At 50.7% G+C, this 19,520-nt stretch overlaps 1 protein-coding gene across 15 annotated transcripts in view; it reads left to right on the top strand.

Annotated features, from left to right (window-relative positions):
• The first annotated feature begins 18,131 nt into the window (after positions 1 to 18,131).
• CYRIB (CYFIP related Rac1 interactor B) overlaps positions 18,132 to 19,520 on the top strand; it is a 154,607-nt gene continuing 153,218 nt past the window's right edge. For 2 of the 15 annotated variants that reach the window (XM_070221802.1, XM_070221819.1), the window contains exon 1: positions 18,132 to 18,609. In XM_070221802.1, the coding sequence (XP_070077903.1) occupies positions 18,183 to 18,609 (427 nt within the window). In that variant the 5' untranslated portion in view covers positions 18,132 to 18,182. Of the gene's footprint in view, positions 18,610 to 18,898; positions 19,251 to 19,520 lie in introns of those variants that run through there. The other 13 variants (XM_070221806.1, XM_070221813.1, XM_023648972.2 and 10 more) reach the window with 13 other exon arrangements.

Here is a 19,520-nt window from a genome sequence, read left to right as displayed (position 1 = left end):
AGTCGACGACTGCTCTCTCCGGAGCTCGTTTCATGGCTCTGCCACTGTAAGAAAGCATCAGCACTGAGGAGCAGGCAGCACACCCAGGCTGTCCTGTTTCCCTTCCAGACTAGTGCAGGTGGCCTGGGCTTCTCTGTCCCACCTAAAGCCAAGGCCTAGTCTGCTCTCCACCAAAATGGAAGGTGCCAGAGTGGCGAGCCAGCTTGCAAGGAGAGGGGAAGTGAAGCAAGTGGGGGAGAGGAGGCAGAGAACAGGAACAGAGTCAAAGTGAAGCTGGCTGAGAGCCTGTCTTCTAAAGCTGACCGTATGCATGCCCCATGACCCGCAGACTCCCAGGTGGAAGTGTGTGCATGTGCCGGCCAAAAGAATAGACGAGCGTCGAAGGCAGGGCTGTGTGTAATAGTAAAAACCTGTGAGCTATCCAGATGTCTGTCAACAGTCGGATGGCTATAAAAACTGGGGATTATTCACACAGTGTACACGGTAATGAGAGTGAACACCGTGCAACCACATGCAACAGTATGGATGAACGTCAAACAACGGCAAGCGCAAGGAGCCAGACTCGAAAGAAGTCACCTTGGATTCTACAGAATGTACAAAACTAGGTAATCCGTGTGGTTACAGGTCAGAATCGTGGTTACCCAAAGGGGATCCTGGGGATGCTGGGGGGAGGGACTTGGTGGTGCAGATGGCGGTTCTATTTCTTTCTCTGGGTGCTGGTCACACAGGTTTTTTCAGTTTGTGAAAATTCATTGAGCTGTTCGCTTCTGATATGCGCGCTTTTCGTATGTGCATTATTCTCAGTGGTATGCTGACAAACGTGTAACCAGCTCTCAAAAAAAAATATTTAAAAGCCTTTATTTGTAGCATTTGCCAATTCCTGTGGTGTAAATATTTCTACCCTGGCTGATTACAAGCTACCAATGTGGTGTCGCTGAATGCAGTCAGGAAAAGAGGCACGCGATCCGTTCTTGCAAGCTAGATAGAGCCAGCTCCAGCAGACCACTGGTTATACTTCAACAGAAGTTTCAAAAAAAATAAATAGGGGCCGGCCCCGCGGCCGAGGGGTTAAGTTCGTGCGCTCCACTGCGGTGGCCCAGGGTTTCACCAGTTCCAATCCTGGGTGCGGACATGGCACCGCTCATCAGGCCATGCTGAGGCGGCATCCCACATGCCACAACTAGGAGTACCCACAGCTAGAAATACACAGCTATGTACCGGGGGGCTTTAGGGAGAAAAAGGAAATAATAATAAAAATAAATAAAGGCCCTTCTGATCTAGCTTCCTGCTTGGCCCCCTGTTAGCAACCCGTCATCAACCTCCCACCCCCCTACAATCTGTTTTTAAAAACTTGTATAACAGCTTTAGTGTGATATAATTCATATACCGTATAATTCCTCCATTTAAAGTGTGCATTTCAATGACTTTTAGTATATTCACAGAGTTGTCCTGTCCATGAAACGTGGATGCTACTGCTGCCTCACAAGGTGGACCGAGAACCGACAACGTGGAACATTTTACAGTAGGCCTTCTTGTATAATTTTTAACTACGTGTACATTTTACTTTGATAAATATTTTTTTAAAATGAAATGTAAGACCTAATCTGGTCTGGTGTAAATTAGGGGCTCCATAAATGATAATCCCCTCCCTCCTTTGCTACTTATGCCCAAGAGCCCGGCACAGCTCCCTCACCCCTCCACCTCTGGAGCATTCTTAATTGCTCGTAACTGCTTTGAGTGGAGGACGCATGAACCTGCTGCCTGTTAGTGCGAAAAGGCTAAATACCATTGCTTTTGCTTTTTATTATTAAATCAGAGACAGACAGAAGTGTTTCTCAGCTTCTTGGGCCAATGAGAACTTTACCGACAATTGAAACTAAAAGAAAGTGTCATTTTGCTCTCCTTTCGAGAGGAAACAGCCTTTGGGCCCCAGTGAGGGTTTCTCGGTCTCCCCCACAGCATCCGCCACCCCACCCCACAGAGGGGAAGCCCAGCCGGGCATTCTGTGCCCCGGGAGGCATGGGGCCGGGTCTGTTCTACGAGCCACCACCCTGATGAGTGCCACAGTTGGTTTGCTTCAGAAGTCAGGCCACAGAGAGGCCTGGGGGCGGGGACAGGTGGTCCCAGACCCTGGGGGAGCCGGTCTGGTGGTTCTGAAGCTGGATTGCTTTAACAAACAGGTCTGCTGGGGGCGTGGAGGGGCAGGGGTCACAGACATACTGCCACAGGCTGAGCGGTGAGTTTAAAAATGAAAAATGAAACTCTTATAGAAGTTCCTCATCCATGCCCCTCGGGACCTCAACAGTAAAGTCACTCCCTTCCATGAGTCAGGCTGGGAAATGCCAATGCCCTGACAAGGCCTCACCTCCATCACCTCGGCTCCAGCACCCTCCCTGCAAGGCAGGATTCCTGCGGCACAAACACACCCCGATCGGCGATCGGCGAGGGGCCCGCTCCCCGCGCCCTTGACGCCCCTGGGGACAGGAGGGCCCTGAGGCGCCAAGCCCAGAGCTTGCCGAGCTACTCCTCTTCGCCTCTGCCAACCAGCCCATTATCCTCTCCAGTCTCCAGGTCTTTGTTCTTCCTCTCCTTCACCCGTGGGTCTCAAACCTGAGCGTTTAAAACGCAGACCCTGCAGCGCCGTCTCGGAGATTCTGAGTCAGCAGGCCACAGTGGAGCGGTGGGGGCCCGGGACTCAGTCCTCTTACTAATCTGTGCAGGTGGTTCTGACGTGGGTGGTCATGGGCCATCCTTTGACAAATAACATTCACATATTTTGACTTTTAATCAAAGCCACATGTGGGTATGAAAGTAAAAAGGAGTGCTTAGATGGCAATGGCCGGGTCCTGGCCTGGCCTCCACCGCTTGATCCCGCCAGGCCTGTCTGCCTCCCCTCAGCCCCTTCCAGCCCAGGAGTGCTCTCTCCTCCACACGCTCCACCAGCGCCTTGTCATCCCCTCCTAGGGCTCAGGCCGCTGAGCAGACGTTGAGCTCCTAAGGGGCACCAACTATGTCTGCCCTTCATGCTCCCTGCAGCAGTGAGCACATAGTGGGCCCTCAAATACCATCAAGGGGCCACTACACCTGACCCCATCCCACCAAAATCTTCGAGAGAAGAAGGGCGTGAGAATTACAAGAAGTGGGCATCTTTCCTCCCGGCCTGGTAGAGGGTGTTCAGAAACATCTAGCCCCTGCTCTCCAAACGGAATCCAACTGAACTCAATGAACAACATCCTGTTTGTGCTTGCACCCATCAGGAGGGGAGAAGGGATGAGGAGGGCAGCCCTGCCGGGCAGCAGGGGCAGGAGAAGAATTGGAACTCTCTCACCACGCCCCCGCCCCCGGGCTGCAGAACCCAGGAGGGTGGAGCCTGGCTCTGGCCTCGCCTGGATGCAGCCAGCTGGTGGCCTTGGGCAAGCCTTTCCCTCTATGTTTCAGTTTCTTTGTCTGCAAAATGGGTTACATAGCTTTGCCTGATCCTGGCACACATACACGCCTGCATGTGTCTATGTGTGTATGTGCACACGCACTACACTTGTGTGCATGTGAATGTGTGCTCTTGCTATAGACTGAATGTGTGCCCCCAAAATTCATATGTTGAAACCTAACCCCTAATGTGAGGTGTTAGGAGGCGGGGCCTTTGAGAGGTGATTAGGTCATGAGGGTGGAGCCCTCATGAGTGGGATTAGTGCCCTTATAAAAGAGACCCCAGAAAGCTCCCTCGCCCCTTCTGCCACGTGAGGACACAGCGAGCAGAAGGCCTTCTTCAGAGGCAGATCGTCACCACACACCAAGTCTGCTGGGCCCTTGATCTTGGATTTCCCAGCCTCCAGGACCGTGAGAAATAAATTTCTGTTGTTTATAAGCCATTCAGTCTACGACAGTGTGTGATAGCAGCCTGAACAGACTAAGATGCACACAGTGTGTGTGTGATTGCGCACACGTGCGTGGGTGTGTGTGCAAGCTTTGAGCACAGTAAATCACTGTTCTGTTAGACGAGGTGATTCTTCCCCTTCCCTGACCTTCTGGAAGGTGGGCATGTCTTGTCGCTCTCCTGGCTACTCGGCTGTAACAAGTCACTCCTGCGAAGTCAGGGTGAGGGGGCTCCCTCTCAGCTCCTCCGAGCCCCCGTCGGCTTCCCCCCGGCTGCCCCGGTGCTGGGTCAGAGCTTCAGGATACCGAGCTCCCTCAGGCTGCAGACAGATGCCCGTCCTGCCACCTTCCAGGGCCTGCTGACCGCAAAGCCTTCAGGCACCTGCTAAAGAGGAGGGCGGCGGGGATCCTGCTGTCCAGGGAGCTCAGAGTCGGCTGGATTCCCTGAGAATGTTCACCCTGAGGAGGAGCCCTCCCTGATCCTTTTGTCCCCGGGCCCAGGGAGGTCAAGTGACTTGCCCAGGTATTTATTAAACGCTTAGTATTTGCCAGGAACCCTTCTAAACACTTAAAATACATTAATGCGTTTTACCCTCGAAGCAACCGTGTTCTATTCTTATTTCCACATTATAGATGAGGCCACTGGGGCTTGAAAGTGTCATTTCCTATTATCGCTAAAACAAATTTCCATAAACTTAGTAGTTGTCAACAGCACAAATTTCTCCTGTCTGTTCTCGAGGTCAGAAGTGTAAAATCAAGGCATTGGCAGGGCTGTGCTCCTTCTGGAGGCTTCAGGGGAAAATCCATGTCCTTGGCTTTTCCAGTTTCTAGAAGCTGCCTACATTCCTTGGCTTGTGGCCCCTCCTCTGTCTTCCAAGTGTATCACCCCTACCTCGAGTTACATGGTCACATCTCCTTTTTCTGGCTTTGACCCCCTCACTACCCTTTAGAATTAATTGTGATTATGCTGGGTCCACCCCGATAATCCAGGAAAATCTCCCATCTCAAAATCCTTAACTTAATCGCATCTGCAAAGTCCCTTCCTTTTGCCATGTGAGTTCATATATTCTCAGGTCCCAGGAATAAGGACCTGGACCTCTTTGAGGAGGGCCCTTATTCTTGCCTATCACAGAGAGCTTCAACAACCCTCCTGAAGTCACACAGCTAGAGAGCAGTCTGGGTCAAGTGACTCCCAGGTGGCCTGCTTCCTCAAACCACGGTGACTACACGCCTGTGATCTGTGAGCTCCACCCTGTTCTCACCGAGCAGCTTTTTCAGAACAGCCACAGGTGGGCAGGGCCATCTTCCTAGACTCAAACCCCATCTGCCTCCGACAGCCATCCTGTCTTTCAGCAAGCATTCGCTGTGCGCCTAATGTGTGCCACAGCCCAGGACGTAGAGGAGATCAACACCGATCGTGCCTATGTAAACGTCCAGAGTCCAGTCAGCAAGTGAATGCCCACAATATTAAATAAAGCAGTTTCCAGGAAGGGGGCAGTCTAAATTATAATAATCCTTTTGGCAATACGTAAGAGGCATCAAAGATATTAATACACTGAGAAAAATTCCAACTCTTGGAAATTTTTCCAAGAAAAATAAAAGATTTATACTATGCTGTCATTTAAAAAAATGCATGTGACCAGTTAATTATGGGACATCCACCCAATAGAATAATATAGCCACAAAAACAGAACTGCAGAATATACAAACAAGCTTCATACATGATGTTTCAGGGCAAAACCTAACAACCAGTGGGGGCCTGACTTACAAAGCTAAGTTGCATCCTGACAACAGAAATTAACAGCTGTCAAAAAGAAGAGATTGGAAGTTGTCCACGTGTCAAAAGAGAAAGATCCCCGTTGCATGCATGGTTTATGCATGGAAAAATTCTGGAAGGATTTGAGTGCATGATTCTGAGGTCAGAATTATACGTCTGCACATTTTTATATATATAATATATATTTATATTATGTAGAAAATATATGTAATAAACTGGTGGTGACAAGTCTTGGCATGGCCACTTTGGAAAGTGGGTAGTCATATTTAATAAAGTTGGAGCTACACTCTCTGCCTATCACCCAGCCCCTCCACCCCTGGGTACCTGGAGGTTCTTTCCTGCATATGCACAAGGAGACATGGAAAAGAATGTCTCTGGAAAGGCACTGTTTAAAGGAGCAGAATATTAGGGTAAGGAGGATGTCGTCCACAGAAGAATGAGTGAAGCAGTTGTGTTAAGTGTATAAAGTGGAATACGGTACACTGTTGAGTAATTCTTGGAACGAATTAACCAATTTTTCAGGTTGTCTTGTGTCTGGGTGCTGTTCTAATACCTAAAAATGCCCCCGCTCCCATGGAGGGTGCACTCTCCTGGAGGAGCAGGGGAAGGAGAGGTGGAGAGAGGGAAACACTCGGGTCTTTCACCAGGTGGTAACAAGCGCGATGAGTCACTAGATGGGCAGACACAGGCTACATGTAGCAACAGGAATAACCAGTGTGGGGCAAAAAGAAAGTTGCAGAAGGATTCATACGGAAGGAAACCATTTATACGAAGTTGTAACAATCTACAAAATTGTGCACATTGTTGAAGGATACACGGGGTGATTGACCCCTAAGTCAGGGTAGTGGTTATCTCAGAGGAGCAAGGGGGAGTCATGGACATGGAAGGTGACACGGAGCTTTCCCTCTGTCTCCCCTCCCAGAAGGAAGGAAGGAAGGAAAGGAGGGAGGGAGGGAGAAGGGAGGGAGAGAGGAAGAGATCAGGTGCAAATATGATGAAATGTCCAGATAGGACAGAGCATGTGGAGAAAGTAGTCCAGGAGGGGCTGGCCCCTGGCATAGTGGTTAAATTCGGCATGCTCCCTTTCACCGGCCTTTCTTCAGGCCTTTGTTGGTGGGTTTGGATCCCAGGTGTGGACATACATCACTCGTCAGCCATGCTGTGGCAGCAACCCACATACAAAAAAAAAAAAAAAAAAAAAATAGAGGGAGATGGCATAGATGTTAACTTAGGGCGAATCTTCCTCAACAAAAAAAAAGAAAGAAGGTAGTCCTGGAGTGGGCCCTGGAAGGAAGGATGCGATGTGGTCGAGGTCTGTGGCAGGCAGAGGAAAGGACATTTCAGGAGGAAAGAGCTGCCTGGACAGACAAGCATCCTTCATGTCTTTATGCTGGAACTCTTTGATGACTTTAAAGAAATGAAAACCCAAACTGTTTTTCCTTCCCAGACATAAGCTGGAGTCAGGATGGCTCCTCTATACCATGCCCAACCTCATCCTGGCCAACTGGTTCATTTTGCCTCTTGTAGCCTCTCCTCCTTGGGCAATTGCAGCCGGAGGCTGGGGAGAAAGTGTGTGGGGTCCTCCTGTGAAACACCGCTGCGCAACCTCTGCCTGCAGACGCGACCAGCCGCGCTCAGGAAGGGCTTCTGTTTTACGAATTCTTCCAAGAAATATTCACAGGGCACCTGCTGGGTGTGGGGCCCTGTCTGGGTGCTCAGGACACCACAGGGAATAGGATGGACGAGATCCCCATTTCCCTGATGCACACATTCAGTGGCAGGAAACAGAGAGTCAGTGAGATCTGAGAACAAGTGTCATGGAGAAAATGACAAGATAACCTGATAGTGACTAGTGTCACTTGGTAATCCCAGGGTAATTTAGAGGCCTCTCTTTCTCCCTCAACAAAGTTTAAAATGAACTTCTGTCTAACCAAAAAAAAAAAAAAAAAAAAAAATCGTTTTAGGCTTATGATTCTCTTTCACCGAAAGAAGAGGGAATTCAGATTAAAAGTGTCATTTTCTCAACTGTTAGTTGGAAAAATCACTTTACTCTTTCTGTCCCTCTGAAATACCCTCACTGTGCCAAGAATGTGACTTTTACAAACTGTGTTTCTTTGATGATAAATGTCTGTCCTTCCCCTGTTCTTGCCACGATTGGTTAGCAGCGACCACTGCAGGAAAAAGCTAGATCTTTCTCTCACTAATCGGGTGGCATCTCCGAAGATTCACCCTTTTAAACTAGAAAACAAAAATATCAAGGGAGCCTATGATGATTATAAGACTTTATCTCATTCTTTCTTTTTCTTTTTTCTTTTTTTATTATTATTTTTTGTGTGTGAGGAAGCTAGTCCTTGAGGTAACATCTGTGCCTGTCTTCCTCTATTTTCTGTGGGACACCACCACAGCATGGCCGATGAGCGGTGCCGTGTCCATGCCTGGGATCCGAACCTGCAAACCCAGAACCAACGAAGCGGAGTGCACAAACTTAACCACTACGCCACCGGGCCAGCCCCATCATTCTTTCTTTTTAAAAAGCAATTTTTTCTCCCTTTTAAGGATAAAAGTCACAGAAAGAATCACTCATTCTTCTTTCCAGAAACGTTTCACGAACACCGCTCCGTGTTTGGTGCTGGGCGGGGAGATGATGTTAGATACCTTCCTGTGCTCAGTGTCCTGACTGTTGGGTCCCCAGACAGCCACACCACGTGACAGACAATGATAAACGCCATGGAGATGCATGGCTGCAGGACTTGAGGGCAGAACAGAGATGCCCTTAGCAGGGCAGTCAAGCCGCACCCCCGGGAGCTGGCGGCAGTGGGGCTGGCTTTGAAGGAGAGAAAGGATTCCCAAATGAGGCAGAGGCTGGGGATGTGATCCTGTTCAACCTCTCTCGGGAATCGCTGTCCTTGCTGCCCGTTGTCCAATGTCCCCAAACAGTATTTTTTTCTGTTTCTCTTAGTTGTTTAAACCTGAAGAATAAATCCAGTCCTTGATACCCCGACCTTGGCTAGAAGTCCCCCCAAATCTGTTTTTATTGTTAACACCTCTTCCAGTTGGTGACCCCTACTCTCCTATTAGTGTGTTTACCTAGTGGCTTGGTTATTAGGTGTCCAAGTGTGATTTTGAATTCTAGAATCACTTCTTATAATGGGGCCAACCAGAGGCTTAGGGTCCAGAGACCAGGGTCAAGTCCAGCTTCTGCTACTGAATGGATGACTTTGGGCACCTCCTCGCCCCTCCAGCCACCATTTCCTTTTCTGTCTGATGGCAGGTACGGTCCCAGCTTCACCTCAGGGAACGGAGGTTTGAGGGTTAAAGAGAATGTGTGTACAATCCCTCTGTAAATTGTAAAGTTTTTGTATGGCCATTTTCACAGACCGTCGCTTCTATCATCCAAACCAAGCTGGTGCTCAAGGAATCCTCTGATAGTAGGTTAAGTAACCTATAATTATAAACGGGAACGAAAGGCAATTACAATCTATTGGAAAAAAATCAACCGTGTCAAAGACAAATGTCAATTGTACGAGTACATGTGGCATTCATCTTTCGAGGATTATCTGTGCTGTTTGCCACGTCCCAGGCTTCATTTGCATGTATAACCAAAACTATCGCTACAGATCATTTTTCTTAGAACCCACAGGGGGATTTTCCTTTTGCGTGAGTGTGACAGAAGACTAATTCTTACATGTGCACTTTTCCTGCCAAATCATGATAATGAAAGAAGACTGAGGACCAAACTGACCTCATTGGCCAACGCCCCGTGTGCCTGGTGCTGCCCTGAGCCTTGAGCCGCGGAGTCTCATTGAATTCTGCTGGGGCCCCTGGAGCCGGGCTGCCCTCATCCACATCTCACTGACGAGCAGCAGGCTGAGGCTTGGCGGTTTCACGGAGTGAGTGCCAGAGCCTGTCTCCAAAACCTTCCACCACGAAAGCGATCAAGTCGGAGTCTAAACAGCCAGAACATGGGGCTGTTAAGTTCACACGTTCCGCTTCTCGGCGGCCCGGGGTTCCCCCCTTCGGATCCGGGTGCTGACACGGCACCGCTTGGCACGCCATGCTGTGGTAGGCATCCCACATATAAAGTAGAGGAAGATGGGCAAGGATGTTAGCTCAGGGCCAGTCTTCCTCAGCAAAAAAGGAGGAGGATTGGCAGCAGTAGTTAGCACAGGGCTAATCTCCCTCAAAAAAAAAAAAAAAAATAGCCAGAACGCTTCCAACTCAGACCCTCAATCACCTCTGTGTGTGTGTGTATTCTTTCAGGCCCAATCTACTTCAAGAAAAAAGAGGCAAATGGCCATATAAGCTTATTTTAAGAATTCCTTCTTCTTTTTTTTAATACAGCTAGAGGAATTATGCTAGAGTCAATTTACATCAGTGGTCCTGCAACATTTGTTTCAGTTCATTCGTTCATATTTATTTATTCATTCATTCATTCAGCTTATTTATTTAGCACTCACTGAGTTCTAGGCACTATGCCAGATACACAAAAATAACATAGAAAATAATGACTTTTAGAAGATGGTGGCCTTAAATCGTGGTTAACAGGATGGATGGAGGCATCCGTCTGCTCACCGTGTGGCCTCGGGCAAGTCATTTAGACTCTCGGGCCTCAGATTCTTCTTTTGAAAAATGGAGCTAACAAAAGTGCCAACCTCTAAATGAGGTGCTGTACGCCATGCACTTAGCCAGGTGCTGGGCATATAGTCAACGCTCCATAAATGTTGCCTGTTGACACGTGGCCAAGGCACAAACAGCAGGACAGGAGCCAGTGGGCTCCAGGGAGCCACTCCCCTAAAGGACGTGATCCTGAGTCTCTCTCTGGCTCAGCTCCAGGGCTCAGCGTCTCCTCCCTCGGGTCCCTGCCCTGTCGGCTTCGATCAGAGGTGTGCCCCTGTCTATGGGCATGTCACAGCTGCTCTCTCTTCTCATGCGCCAGCTTTGGGCTCCTTGCTCAGCTCTGCCAGCATTTGACCTCTGCCACCCTGGCCTTCACAGTTGATGTGTCCCCCTCAGAGTTGGCAGCTGCGGGTGACCTTGCCCAGAGGCTCAGGAGCTGCTGCCACGGTGACTATTGGGTGAGAAGGAGGGCAAGGCCTATTCTAGAGCCCAGGGTTCCTCAAACCTGGGTGTGCATCAGAACGACCCAGCAATGGTCGTTCAAACGCAGATTCCTGGACCCACCCTAACTTATTGAAGAATGGGGGGGGGGGGGGATGTGAAACCTGTATTCTCTACAGGTACTCCAGGGGATGCTGACACAAGTGGCTCTGGGACTCTGCTTTAGGAAAACTTAATTTTCTTATCTGTGAAATGGGAATAATAATAAAACTCCAGAGTGTTACTATAAGCATGAAATGCACTTAATTTCATAATAAGAAATTTAAAAAGAACACACGGTTGGGAGTCTGGAGAGCTGGGCATTAGTCCTAACTGTGTCTGTAACCTGTTCTGGGACCTTCCGCAAGTCCCTCAACCTTTCTGTGGTCCCGACTCCTCGCGTGCGAGGGGAAGGGGATAGCAGTGCCCCGTCACTGTCACAAGGGTGCTGCCTGGCATCACAGGAGACCGTGGCTATGGAAGTCCTCTGAAATGTGGGAAGTGCTGACCTTCTGAAGCACAGTCCCGTGGAAAAGGAAAACCGAGCATGCCAGCGGGCAGGAAGACATGCACGATCCAGAGGATCCGGGCCCCGAGGGGCAGCTGGAGGCAAGGAGGGTTCGACCAGGCGCAGGCCGGGGGCATCCTGGGGGAGGCCGGGAATGGTCTTCTGTGCATGGCTGAAAAGAGGCCAAGAGGAGGAGGCAGCTTGCAGGTGAGACAGGAGACGTCCACACCGCAGTGAGGATGGAGGGACCAGAGCCGTCAAGATGCGCTGAGCCCACAGCGGTGAGATGGGGTGAACGAGAGTCAGACGACCCACAGGGGGACAGCTGGAAAATGCCACTGGAAATCGAACGGACAAACCCGCATTACAGAAGGATGTGTACAAGGATGCCATTTATGTAAAGTTTAAAATCATGTAAAACAATATTCCACATATATTTTATAGGTGCATATATATATGTGTGTGTGTGTATAAGTATAGCTGTATTTGACAAACACCTATATGCCACTTGTGGCAGACACTCTCCTAGGTGTTTTATAAACAGTAGTTTGTTTAACCCTCAAAACAACAGGCTGAGTTGATACTATTCCTGTTTCCCGTTCGCACATGAGGACCTTCAGCCTCAGAGAGGGTAATTAATTGGTCAAAGTCACACAGCTGGTAAGTCAATGGCAGAACCAACATTTCCACCCAGTTATGCTGGCTCTATTCTGGCTCGTGTTCCTAACCACCGTGCCGGCTCTCTGTGACAACAGGAAAGACTGACTTTAGGACAGTGGTTACCCCGGGAGGAGGGGGGAGAGGAACAGGGGAGAGTATATAGGGACCATCGACTTTATCTGTTATGTTTTGGGCTTCTTTTTCTTTTTTTTTTAAAGAATCTGAACAAATATGACTATATTAGTTTCCTAGGGCGGCCAAAACAGAGTACCATAGACGAGGTGGCCGAAGCAACGGAAATGTATTTTCTCCCAATTCTAGAGGCTGGGGTTCCACGGTCAGGGTGTCGGCAGGGTTGGTGCCATCTGCAGAACCTCTCCTTGCCCTGGAGATGGTCCTCCCTGTGTCTGTGCGGGGTCTTCTCTCTGTACGTCCTTGTCCTAATTTCCTCTTCTTTGAAGGACGCCACTCACAGTGGATCGGGGCCCACCCAAATGACCTCATTTTAACTTAATCACCTCCTTAAAGGCCCATCTCCAAATACAGTCACATTCTCAGATACTGGGGGGTAGGGTGTCACCATATGAATTGGGTGGGGGCACAATTCAGCCCGTAACAGTGGCCAAGTCATCAGAGATGACAGAGATTTATATTAATCTCTATACTGCTTTGTATGCATGAAATATTTCACAATAAAAAAGTCAGTGTGATTGATTATAATACTGGGCTCACAGTAACGATGAAGCAACACTGGGTGGGAAGGCGCAAGAATCCAGGAGGAATAAAATGGCCATGTGCGGCTGCTGTGCAATCTGGATCAGGCTTCTCAGCCCTGGCTGCACGGTAAAAACACCAGAAGAACTTTGAGAACATTCTGAAGTCGGAGCCCCACCCAAGACCCATTAAATCAGGATCTCGGGCTGGGGCTCGGGTATTGGAGGGTGAACAAGTTCCCTGGGGGGGTTCTAATGCCCGGGGCTGAGGCAGTGGCTCTCCATTGTTGACTGTGTTGGGGTCGCCTGGAGGGCTTGTTAAACCCAGAGTGCTGGGTCCCACCTCTGAGTTTCTGAGTCAGCCAGTCTGGGGTGAGGCTGACACTTGGCTTTTCTCGATAGTTCCCAGTGCTGCTGCTGCTGCGGCTGGTCCGAGCACTGTACCTTAAGAACACTGCTCTGAGAGCTTGCACACTTGCAAACTGCAGGCAGACACCTGTTGTTGGATGAGCGCAACATTTTGTAAAGATTGGAACATGAATGCCTAAGGATGGGGCACATCCTTTCTCCTTCGCCACAGTCCCCACCACTCCCTATTGCTCAGTCAGGCAGATTTCTCTGCATGAAGGGTGAGAGTCTGCAGAGAAGCTCTGCCTAGTGGCTGGACCTATCAGGCAAGGTTGGTGGCCCTTTTTTCATTGACATCAGTGTCTTTTCCCATTTGTCCATCCATTCATTATTCAACGCACCTTCATTTAGTTCCTGTTATGCTTCAGGTACTGTACTAAGGGCTGGGCCCACAATGCTGAATAAGACACAGTGTCCGCCTTGGAGGAAATGACACTGAAGGAGAAACAGTAGTCTCTGTCTCGCATGCTCCTTCTCTCCTGGGCGAGTTTCAGGCTGTCAGTGGCCTCCCAGTCTATGGTTTAAACCTCTGTAGGATGAACATCCTCACGTATAAGTGAATAAAGCATCAGGAGTCAACACTGTGCATACAGTGTGATTGCAACTATTTTAAAATGCATTTAAAACAGACTGAGAGATAATACGTCAAAATGCTAAGAAAGAGTGGTTGACTCCGGAAAGGGCATTATGGAGGAGTTTTGCTTTCTTATACTTTTCTCTCTCAATTTTTTTCTATAATGAACATGCATTACTTTCATAATTAGATAAAATAACTCATAGAAACACCCTCCCTTTCCTGTGCATGTATGCACGTGGGCGTGTGTATGTGTGTGCGCGCGCACACATCTATGCTTGTGGGTCAGGGGAGAGAGACTGTTTCTGCTTGGAGAAATGACTCAGATTTAGTGAGTGGCTTTATTTTTGTGTGATCAGCAGGGGGGAATTTCTGTCTCTTATCAACAAGGGCCATTTGATTTCTCGCTGAACACGCTGCTGATATAAGATCGCATCTCCACATAATTGAGTTTTCCTGGACAACGAAAGTCGACCCACTCTCACAGCAATTCGTCCTTCAGTAACCAGTCCACAGCAACGCCTCTGAAACAAACCCCACTCCCCAGCTTTTCGGGAGGATTCAGGCTCTTAGTGGAGTGTGAAAGGCTAGTTGCTCCTCCACAAAAGGATTCCGGGGAATCTGCAGTATTTTCACTGGCTCCCTTGCTTTCAGTGGTAACTGTCACTTTCTAATGTCCCAGTGACAGCCACGCATCCTTCTCTGGAGATCTCTGAGCAGCGCGGAGCTGGCTACGCCTGTTCGACCTCATCGCTATTGCCCACCACGCATGGTGCCAGCACGTGGGAAATCCGCACAGAGCTGCTCCTTAGTCGGTGCGGTCCCAAGTCCCTACACTGCGGGAAGAGGTTTCTACAGTTGCCCCAAGAACTTCTTTGGTTCCTCTTCCCCATGGACTCATGTCTTGAACGATTTCATATACCATTCACAACCACGACTGCCAGGTTGCATTAAGCACCCTCCGGGTAAAATTGTACCTATGCTATTGCACTCAGCCCCCATGACAATCCTCTGGCATAAATGTCATCTTCACCCCATTTTACGTAATGAGGAAACATGAGGCGCAGACAGGCCAGCTGCTTTCCCTGAGGTCCTGCAGCTGACAGGAACGAAAGGCGGGATTCGAATTCAAGTCTCTCTAACTCGACCCAGAGCTTTTCCAGCACGCCATCAGGCTGTTTTTGCAGAAACACAAATGAAGTTATAAAAATAATAATAAAAATCATGCTAACAAAATTGCATTATTCCATACTAATTCCTTTTACTTTCGATCATTAAAGGATCACTTATACACACTGCCTGCTCACGAGGAGTGACAGCCCCCAGTTGCTATGATGCTGACATTTCGGCTCATCTGGGCAGCCCTAGTGTGGATATGCTGCAATACTGAACATGCGCTAAAGGTCCTGCTCACCAGCTCCTCCCCTCCCCACACCAAGTTTTCTTCCTTCTTCCCTGTTTTTTTATTCAGGTGAAATTCTCAGAACCAATAGTTACCCATTTTAAAGTGAATGATTCAGTGGCATTCAGTACACTGACTATGTTCTGTAACCACCACCTCCATCTAGTTCCAGAACATTTCCATCACCCCAAAAGGAAACCCCGTATCCATTAAGCAGTTACCCCCATTCTCCCCTCCCCTCAGCCCCCGGAAACCATCACTCATTAGCTTTTGACGCCCTGGTTCCACTTTGAGACTCCTCCCTTAAGGCTGTTGGTTCTGAACGGCCGGACGTGCGGGGACCCTGACGACCGGGTAAGTGGAATGTCACTGAGCTTGCCTTTATCCTGGTGGGTGTGGAGTCTGCTTAATTGCAAAATACTAACCAGCAGGGCGGAGACGGAGTCCTGTGTCTCCTGACTTCCACCTTCTGCACCCTCTCCACATACCAGCATTCGCTCTGGTGACAAAACACATGCACAGCAGGGACATGCACAGCTTTGAGGGGCTTTTGTACATATGATGGGAAGAGCCAGCACTTTGCTCGAAAGATGTGTGGACTGTATGTGCTCTGGGAGAGCAGGAGTCTAAGATTGAAACTAAAATGTGCATGCCGTTCTTATAAAGCATTATAAAAGCATATATATAAAGCTTATAAAGCATTAAAAATTCAGTGTCTCACACAGCTTACTTAACAACAGAAGATAATGTTATTATCCCCACTTTACAGATGAGGAACCTAGAGTCAGGAGTTAAATGACTCGCCCAGGGTTGCACAGATGGACATTGCATGCAGGCCATTCCGACTCCAAAATCAATGCTCTTTACAGGATGCTAGGTGTTACCGACTGAATGTGTCCACCCCCAAATTCATATAAGTCAGCCCTGCTGGTCTAGTGGTTAGGATTCAGTGCTCTCACCACTGTGGCCTGGGTTCACGTCCCAGTCAGGGACCCACACCACCTGTCCGTCGGTTGTCACACTGTGGCAGCTGTGTATTGCTGCGATGCTGAAAGCTCTGCCACTGGGATTTCAAACACCAGCAGGGTCACCCATGGTGGACAGGTTTCAGCGGAGCTTCCAGACTAGACAGACAAGGAAGAAGGACCTGGCCACTCACTTCTGAAAAAGTTGGCCATGAAAACCCTATGAACAGCAGCACAGCATCGTCTGACGTAGCGCCAGAAGGTGAGAGGATGGCGCAAAAGACCAGGGGGATTCCACTCTGCCGTCCACAGGGTCCACAGTGTCTGGAGGGGTCGGAATCGACTCGATGGCACTAACAACAAAATATTCATATGTTGAAACCTAATCCCCAACGTGATGGCGTAGGGAGGTGCTGAGGTCAGGAGAGCAGAGCCTTCATAAATAGGATTAGTGCCCTTAGAAAGAAAGAGACCCCAGACAGCTCCCTCCTCTCTTCTGTCCTGTGAAGACGCAGTGAGGGAGGTCGTCTGTGAACCAGGAAGCAGGCCCTCACCAGACACCAAATTGCCAATGCCTTGATGGTGGACTTTCCAGCCTCCAGAACTGAGAGAACGAGATAATCGTTGTTTAAACCTCCCGGTCTGTGGTATTCTGTGATAGCAGCCCGAACAGACTAAGACACTAGGCTTCTACCTGCCATTGTCAGATGACGCCCCAGGGAAACACAACAGGTCTATGCAGGGGTGAATCGGCAGACGTTTTCCCAGGCATTATCCCTAGCTTTCCACTTACTTGAATTTGTCAAATCTATCAGGACCTGATTGAGCCAAGACTGGAGGCCAGCATCATCCTCTCAGCCTCACCGTGTCTAGTGAGGGGAGACACATACATATGACTTGGACTCCTCATCTGAGGCATCTCTAAATTCAGTGGAGTGCAGGCTAAGCGTGATCCAGCCCCTGCCCACACCTTCACCTATTCCTTCCTGCTTGTCCACCCCCTACATATGTACTCTTTGTTACATTCCCTCCAGTTTGCAGTTCCCAAGCATGCCAGAAAGTCCCTCCAGGTCCTACTAATGTGTTAGGTTCTACACATGTGCTATTTAATTTACCCCTCCCCCTAACCTAAAGAAGTAGTTGTCATCAATTCCATTTCACAGATGAGCAAACTGAGGCTCCAAGTGGCCAAGTGCTGGGCTTTGGAGCCAGACCATCTGGGTTCACGCCCAGCCCTCCCTACTATCTAATTAGTATGACCTTGGGCAAATTCCATCTCTCTCCCAGCTCCAGGATCTTGCACAACACGGAGGATGATGAATCGGCCTCATGAGACTGTTGTGAGAACTCAAGTAGACGGGCACAATGTTTGGCACCTGGTAGGTACTTCAAAAATGTGCGGAATTATCCATGCCCACTTCCTAAGCTGCCGAGAAAGTAAGGGTAACCTCCGCTCAGCCCTGTTTGATTCCAAACCTTCTCCCTGCTTCTTGTGTCCATAGCTCAAGACCCAGCTGCTTCCCACGTCCCCACCTGGCCGCGCAAGATAGGCGTCAGTTTCCCTCTTTTAGGAATGACAGCCCTGATGCTTAGGCAAGCTGCCGTGTGCTTCTTTTTCTCCACTTTGCCTAACTGCCTCTCAAAACTTCAAGGGAGGGTTTTCTGATCTCCTCCTGCTGCCCTCTCTGTGGTTCCCTCCGTTCCAAGTCGAGTACACCCCCTTCCCCCTTCTCTACACGCTGTCCTCTGTGCCGCTTTCCTGCGGATACGGAGTCACACAGCACCGCCCCCCCACCCCCAACCACCACCAGAAGGCTCTTGGAAGTGCTGTTGGAATCATCTTATCTCGGTGCCCCCAGCTCCTAGCACTGGGCCTGGGCAAAAGAAAGGGCTGTAGACACCTTTGTTAAGGAAACCAATGGCTTATAATCAGGTAAATCGGTGCTCACTATGATCTGGTCACATCCCAAGCCCTTCCTCCCCCACCTCCAACCCCTCCTGGGGGTAGCTGGGGGCGGACAGTGGACAGACAATGAAAGCTTTGATGTCACTCTTTGGATGCCCTGCTAGAGGTCAGTGGAAAGATACTTTAGAGAACACTGTCTATATGGCTGAATTTCAAGATAATGGTAGATGGGCTTGAGGGCTGGGGCGCAAGGCAGAGGGAAGAACCACCATCTCAGTTTCCTAGCCATATCTTGTGACATGGAGAAAAATACCTTCTTTGCCATTACAGACAAGGGGAAAGACCGGGTCTCCCACAGGAGCAAAGCTGGAGTTACAGCGAGCAGCTTTTGTCTGGGAATCTCTGCGCTAAAAGTCCTTGGAGAGCCACTTACGACAGCAGGACGCCCCCACTCTCTCTCCCCTGGCTCTGCTTTCTTCTTCCTCATAGCGCGCAGGCCACCAAATGCATCAGATATTTATTGCCTGTCCCCTCCACCTGCCACCCCCCAGGCAGGGATTTTGTTTGGGTTCCCAGCTGTGTCCCCAGGACCTAGAACAGCGCTGGCACTTAGTAGGCCCTCAATAAATAGCTGTTTAGGGCCAACGCACGATTGCATGCACATCCTGTCAACGACCTCGCCGCGGGGTGGCCCGGGCAGGGATTGGCATCATTCCCAAGGTGCAGGTGAGAGGGGAGAGGACCAGGGGCAGGAACCTGGCTGGTCTGAAGGTCGGAGGCCTCCAGTTCGAGCTGGAGCCCTGCCAGACAGGCTGTGACCCTGGGTCATCAGAGCTGGACCTTCCTTCCACCGGGAGGACCACGAGCTCCCCAGCGCACCCCGCGCCCGCTTGCCCGCCCGCTGTGACTTGCCCAAGGTCACCCCGGGGCCAGGCCAGGGCGGGTCGGCTGGGGGAGCAGGGGCCCCCGCGGCGCCCGGACCCCGCTCCCGGGCCCCCGGCGCCGGGCTCGGGCGGGGGCGCGCGCTGACGCGGGGCCCGCGATGCGGCGGGGCCGGGGCGCGGGGGGAGGCGGCGGCGGCGCGCGTCCTCCTTTTGTGCGAGCGCCGGCGGCTCGGCTGCTCGAAGGTAAACAGCGTTTCCTCTTCCTCCTCGAGGCGTCTCTTCCTTTTATAGTTATTTCTCGCCTGGCACTCGCCGGGGCCGCTGCGCCGCTGCTGCCGCCGCGCCGGGGGCCGCTCGCAAACCTGTGGCGGTGACGTGCGACCGGCCAACCCGGAAACGGCGGCGGCGGCTCCGAGGCTCCGAGGCTCCGAGGCTCCCTGCTCCAGCGCCCGCGATCCCCTCGCCGCTCGCCCGGGCCGCCAGGTACGTGCCCGGGGCTCCCCGGCGCCGCCGCCCGGGCCGCCGCGCGCGCCCTTGGAGCCGCTTTGCACCCGGAGAGGGCGCCAGGCGCGGGGCGCGCGCGTGATGGGTGCGGGCAGGGCTGGGGGTGCCATGCGATCCGGGCCGCGCCGCCGCGGCTGCAGAGGGGGCGCCGCAGGGGGTGGGGAGCGGCCGGCACGGGGGGGGTCCCCAAAAGATGCGCCTCTGGGGGTCTGGGGCGGGAGGACGCGGGGGGCGCACGCTGCGGGGCCG

This window comes from Equus caballus, chromosome 9, assembly GCF_041296265.1.
Source record: "Equus caballus isolate H_3958 breed thoroughbred chromosome 9, TB-T2T, whole genome shotgun sequence".
Taxonomy (NCBI): domain Eukaryota; kingdom Metazoa; phylum Chordata; class Mammalia; order Perissodactyla; family Equidae; genus Equus; species Equus caballus.
The sequence above is the reverse complement of the archived record's forward strand: the minus strand, read 5'-3'. Positions and strand labels throughout refer to the sequence as shown.